Raw genomic sequence first — 6302 nt, 5'->3', positions numbered from 1 at the left:
ACCGCAAGTATGAAATAAAACAATAAATTGTATATTAAAATGCAAAATAACTTTTTATAAAATCTTGGCCAATAGGTATCATTTAAAGTGACTTAGTCATTTAAACAAATTGTGCAAATAAATTGTTAGTTTAGTTTTTTTTTTTTTTAGCATTTCTTCAAATTGAAGTGATAGAAACATCTGTATGATTCTTTTGTTCCAGTATCTGACATAGCACCAATACAGATTTCTTAGGTATTAATTACAATGTATGATAAAATGGTTATATCTCTATAAGAGAAATGCACACTGTCCTTCAACGCCTGGCTTGTCTTTAGATTTCAATCTTTAAAGTGCCTTCCTTTCGTTTCTCAGCTATAAGCTGCTGGATTCTTTGGTTCTTAGTTTTTTCCACAAACAGCCTTTTTCTGGGTATAACATTGTGCTGTGGGACCTCGTTGTCCACCCTGTGAATTTTATTGGGCACATCGATGGCGTTGGTTTCTCTACTGTCAGTTCCATTTTGGCTGCTAGGTGTAGTGGTTGTATGCATGGCACTGGTTGGCTCAGTGGTAGGCCACATTGTGGTAGGCCACATTGTGATCGGGTCTGGGGAGGTAACAGTAGGGGGTTGGTGCTCCTCTATGTCGTTGCTTTTGTTTGAGAAGGAATGTGAGCTGTTGTTGATCTCGTTGCAGGACTTGCAACACAGCTGCTGGTAGCCTGGAACTGAGCAGTACCGCGCCAGGGCTTCCATGCGGCAGAACACAGACTTGTCACCTTGGCAACGGTGCCCTGAAAAATATGGAATGATGTTAGCTTCAGAGTGGCATAGAAAATGGTAACGAAATCAGTGGGTTTGTTTACATGCAGTCTTAAAATACAGCATGCACCATGAAAGTATGGTGTAGCGCCCACTTGTGGTTTGACAGTGGAATGCATGACACAATTTATGTGTTGAAAGTCCAAGCCAAAGCTGTATTTCACAAGTAAAGCATACAAAATATCGACGTAAGACAAATATGCGCCGTGTGCATGCAAACACAACATGTTGCAGCATTATTAATGTCACCCGACTTCAGTAGAAATCTCGCTCATTGAGGAACCAACACACACCTTGAATGATTTCAAGCAGACCTCAAGCATTAGAAAGAGAAAGAAAGAGAAAGCACAGCACTCACCTAAGGTTAGTGGCCACAATATTTGTATTTTACTATCAAAGGTACTATAGAATGTTTTGTGTACATAAAAAAGCAGATGAATGTATTGAGTTGAATGCGGCTAAAGGATCCTAACTATGGAGATTCATGAATAAAAAAAACTCTCGTTTAACATAAAAACCCAGTGCTACTGAAACAGCACATTTGTGCAAATTGTAACACAGCGCCCCTTCTGGTCAGCTGGGAGGGCTGCTGATTTACTGCTTTAAGCTCCTAAGTGCATCATATCATTCATGACACTTTTATTGCAGGTTTCACAAAGTGACCAACTGGCAGTTTATTTCAAAATAAAGTCTCGCTCCCTTTCAGAGCCCTAACCTAAACACTGAGAGATGTCTGTCCTCTCACAGGACAGACAAGAAGCTAAGCTTTCTGCCACACTTAATAACCAGCTAGATGTTTAAAGCACACTCACAAAACACAAATATTGAGCTGCTAGTTGTGATCTAAGTCCCTTGCAGACCATCAGACTATTGCCCAACCGGTTGCTTTTGTGCCTCCCCAAGTTACCCACACCTGAGATAGTAAGTCAGGGCAGGTGCGGGAGTCCAGAGACCTGGTTCTCTCTGGTTTGACTCACTACTGAGTTTGTGTTTCCATTCCATGCTTCCTGTGTTCAGATGTTCCACAATTAAATACAGGCTTGCTAATGATAGTATGTGTGTACAGTGCCTGTTACATAGTAAATCATAGGAGATGTAACAGAGGATACATGCACATGAGTACTGTTGCTTTAAATCCTGACCGTTTGAGTCCTGTACTTTATTTCTAATAAAGAAAACGTTTGGGATTCTACCACTGACTCTGATAGGAGTGTACAGTTATTAGGATCAGTGTCAGGCTGGGGGTAGGCTATACGTATTGTCATTTGACACTCTTAATTGAATATCGCTTAGCTTTTTCCTGTAACGTATCCTGTTCCAGGAAAAATAAATCATTCTTTTAAAATACTGATGACTGCTCAATGAAACACTAGCAACCCTTATAAAAGTTTACTACAGTATTCTTACAGTTTTGTAAATGCTTTCCCCATGTTTATACTCTACATTTACCGTAGTTACTACTGGTTTGCCATGTCTTGTAATATTCTGTAATACCTTTGCTTTACTTTTACTGTGGTAAACTGTTAAGGGAACTTTTTTACATTCCACGTGTGAGCCGAGTACCCTATTCATTTGGCAGGAAGTTCGTAGTCAGGTGCATTGTGGGGGTTGTAGTTTTTATTTTTTACACATAGATATACTACTGCTGGCATGGAAAGTAAAAAAAAAAAAAAACATGTACAGCCATCTGCATTATTAAAGGGATGTTTAATAATGGACCTGAATGTCACAGAGTCATTATGCAATTGCATTTATTAGCAGTAAACTAAGCGTAGCCAGCAAAAGGCTATTGCACACTTCATTCATTTCTTTATCCGAAAGACAGAGAAAATAATTGAACAACCATCTACATTTCCTCTTGCACCTTGCACAACAAGTCCGTAATTACTGTGTGACAGTGATGTGATCATTTGGGAATCTAATTCACTTTGCTTTGATATGATTGTATGTGTATTCAAAATGACAGTGACCAATGATATTCATGGTAGGAGAAACCTGACATTCATGCAATACGACCGCAAGGCACAACATCAAATTGGAAAAAAACTCATACTGGCTGCAGCCAAGCATAATGTAACAATCAATTATGAACCAATATGAACATGATAGGTGATAATAACATGGATAACTGTATGCTGTTCAATGCCGATCTGCAGATGGGGACTAGCTTATAAAGATATCCAGGCAACGTGTTTTGAAAAAGCACCTCAACTGAATCAGTCTTGAAATGAACGCGGAAGCTTTGAGCATCCAATCTGAGTAGAAAATGATTATAAAAAGGACATTGCTTGCACAGGAAAATGTCCCAGATGTTAATTTAAAGGCAAGTTGCCTATTCCACTCATCACACTGTTAAAATGTACAGTTTTGTTAACTTTTCTCAACACATTGCACATCAGAGACTTTGAAAGCAGAACTCAGGGAGATCGTTTGAATTTCTACAACATTTTAAATAGATTTTATTTGCAGTATAGTAAAGACAAAACCTAAACAATGAGATGCAGGCTTCCCAAATTTCTTTTGTATGAAAAAAAAAAAAAATGATAGAAAGTTACAAGTTCACAGTCACTTTGGTAAAACACTTCATTAGTTTGAAATCTATAAATAAATAAATAAATAAATGTGTCATAATAAATATTTACAAAACATTAATAAAAGTATCCCTGATAACCTAAAGTGCATATAATGTAATGCACACTGTCCACTGACCCTCATAATGCCTTTCATTGCAGCTGTTATGGCACTGGGATCTTTAATGCCACTAAACAGGGAAGTTTTGTTTAAAAAGAAAGGAGATAACAGTCATAAGAATGGTTAGTACAGTCAACACCAACGCTATTTACAGCATTTCAGTGCAAGTCCTTCTTGCCAGTTTCATTATTGAACTTGGAATACCTTCTACAGATTCACAACAATAATATGTGATCACATTATAATGACATGCTTGAAGTGCTTAGAGAGGTTTGTCTTTTCAGCCCTGTAAACTGACAGATATATTCAAGTGTTTTCAAAGCTGCCGTAACTCAGTAGCAGCTTTTGGTATTGGTAAATACTGATTTGTGTTTATATATATGTGTGTGTGTGTGTGTGTGTGTGTGTGTGTGTGTACAGTATACGCTTTCAGTTTTGGTAGTAAATGCCTGTACATTCAGTCTTGGATAAGGCATTTTTGTAATGCAAATAAATAAGCTTGAAGGTATAAGAAACTGCACGAGGTATTCAATTGTAACCAAGATTTAACTGGTATGTTTAGCAGATACAAAAGAAACACACACACACACACACACACACACACACACACACAACACTACACATGTACATGTCAGGATGAAAGATCCTTCAATGGAGAATATGTAACCCTTGGCTTTAATGCCATAAGTGCCTTTAGATATTTACTGCAATAATTAATAGCCCCCCCCCCCCCCCCCACCATTAGTCCATATTCATGTAAAATTAATAACACACAGACACACTGAAAACATTAATATTATATGTTCAACAACAGCCAAAACGGTTATATTCACCACAGCTTATTGTATGAAGTTTGCAAGCACAAATAAGCTGCATCAATTAAGGTTAGTATTAACAGTCAAGAAAGAGTAGAAACGAAAGGAAATGAGGGATACCCTCCCATACTGCAAACTACCCAACTTCAGAAATGATTGTTGAACTAGTCTTTCTTTTCTTTTTTTTTCTTCCAAATAAATGAGTAAATTAGCACTTAGAAGATGTCATTATTGTGATGCGATCACATTCACAATAAAATTTCCTCTGGCTTCAGCACAGAGGAATATTGACCAGTTAAGAGCTTGTTTCCACGGTAACCGAGCAACAGGCAGGCAGAAGACAACACCCAATCAGAGGCCTGCAACCGCGTGGAGCTCCCGCTTGAAACAGCCAATTGAAACCCTTTGGCCTTCGTAATGACCAGCGCAACAACACAGCTCCAGAGAGAGAGAGAGCCTCGGCACCTTGAGCCAGGCAACAACAAATCAGCCCTTAGTGCAGCTCAGCTCATTAGAGAGTAGGACAGAGAGAAATAGAGGGTCCATGTCAGAAACGGCATGCATTTAAGGCCAAGGTCAGAGTTATAAAGTGGTCGTTTACTTGAAGAAATCTTCTGGATGGGGAATTCAGAATCTGGTCTGGAGAGCCACTGGATCAGGAAGTTTCCTTTTTTGCTTTGGTCTGAAGTGTTTTCTGAAAAACAGCAAACAATAACTTACAGTAAATAGCTTGTGCTTGTGACCTTGGGTGCGGTAATAGTTTATCTTAATGAGATATCTCGTCCTGTCCTTTGTTTTAAGAAATCAATGCTGACCAGTAAGACCTAGCATTCTAAAAGGGGTACAGCAATTTAGAAATTGCACAAACAAAAGGAGTCTTAGGTTTCTGTCATCATCCAATATGTATAATAAGGAGAACCGGGTAACTATAAACTACAAGCCAGTGCTCATTCACATTGTGGTTTAACTGGTTTGATCAGATGCTCAGACAGAGTGACTCACTGGGGCAGGGAGGCAGCCTGCAGACCCTGCTGCTCTCTGGCTTGGCTTCCACACACAGTCCGATGATGTTGTCCCTGGTACGACACAGCGCCTGTCTCTCCTGAGTACCATTGCCACAGGTCACAGAACACTGGGGACACGAAGAACAAAGAAACAGACATTTCCAATGAATCAGTGCCAGAACACGTCATCTCAAGTTATTCAAGTGGCTTTGATGGGGGCTGTAGAAATGACGATCCGTGTGGCAAGGCAACAAACCCCACTCACACCAACATTTTTAGAACCACCTACTAAAAGAAACTGAATAAATTCAATGACAAACATTTCGACTTTCTAAATGTCTTCAAAAAGTCAAAATGCTTGTCATTGAATTTATTCATTTTCTTTTAGCATTTCTAAACTCAGCACTTACTGAGTGTTTTTAAAGTTATGGAAAATCACCTCAGAGCAGGACATGCTAATTCTAATCGTAGCTGCTGCCGTTGGAAATTGCATTTTTCAAGAAAAGTGACATAATAATGTGCCATAATGTGCCTATATGTACAGTATATCTATGCACATTACTGCATATTACCCAGCACATTATCCTCCAAATACTGTCAGAATGACTAACAGTATGCCATCTTAAAGTTGTAGGCAGGTGATTGCTCCAAACTGTGTGTACTTTCCAAAACCCTCTCATGACCTCACCTTATCCTCTTAAAGTGATTGTAGCTAGCTAAATAATTCCATACATCCTGCTTATTGTGAACTTCCATTTGTTTTATGGGTCTCCGAATTTATTGAAAGGCACACAAGTTACAGTAAACACAGATTTTTATTTTAAAACATGATTTATGTTACTACACTTGGTTAAATAACTCTCTATTTACAAGCCATGCTTTCAGATCATGTTACGTTGGTAATTTAAGCTGGAGTTTGACATTTTCTCCACCCCTTCAATGTTTTTTTTTTTCCTGTCAATAACCAACTGGCTGCTTCCCTTATTGACT

The 6302-nt window shown here is 38.6% G+C and overlaps 1 protein-coding gene across 1 annotated transcript in view; it reads right to left on the bottom strand.

Moving 5' to 3' along the window:
* Positions 1-98: 98 nt before the first annotated feature.
* Positions 99-6302, bottom strand: part of LOC117413282 (A disintegrin and metalloproteinase with thrombospondin motifs 2) — a 195061-nt gene continuing 188857 nt past the window's right edge. Inside the window, exons 20-22 of the mRNA XM_058996696.1 lie at positions 5311-5440; positions 4910-5002; positions 99-774 (exon numbers count right to left, since the gene is read on the bottom strand). Of these exons, the coding sequence (XP_058852679.1) occupies positions 314-774; positions 4910-5002; positions 5311-5440 (684 nt within the window). The 3' untranslated portion in view covers positions 99-313. The remainder of the gene's footprint in view (positions 775-4909; positions 5003-5310; positions 5441-6302) is intronic.

This window comes from Acipenser ruthenus, chromosome 23 (assembly GCF_902713425.1).
Source record: "Acipenser ruthenus chromosome 23, fAciRut3.2 maternal haplotype, whole genome shotgun sequence".
NCBI classification, from domain to species: Eukaryota; Metazoa; Chordata; class Actinopteri; order Acipenseriformes; family Acipenseridae; genus Acipenser; species Acipenser ruthenus.
This window is presented reverse-complemented; position numbering and strand designations above follow the sequence as displayed.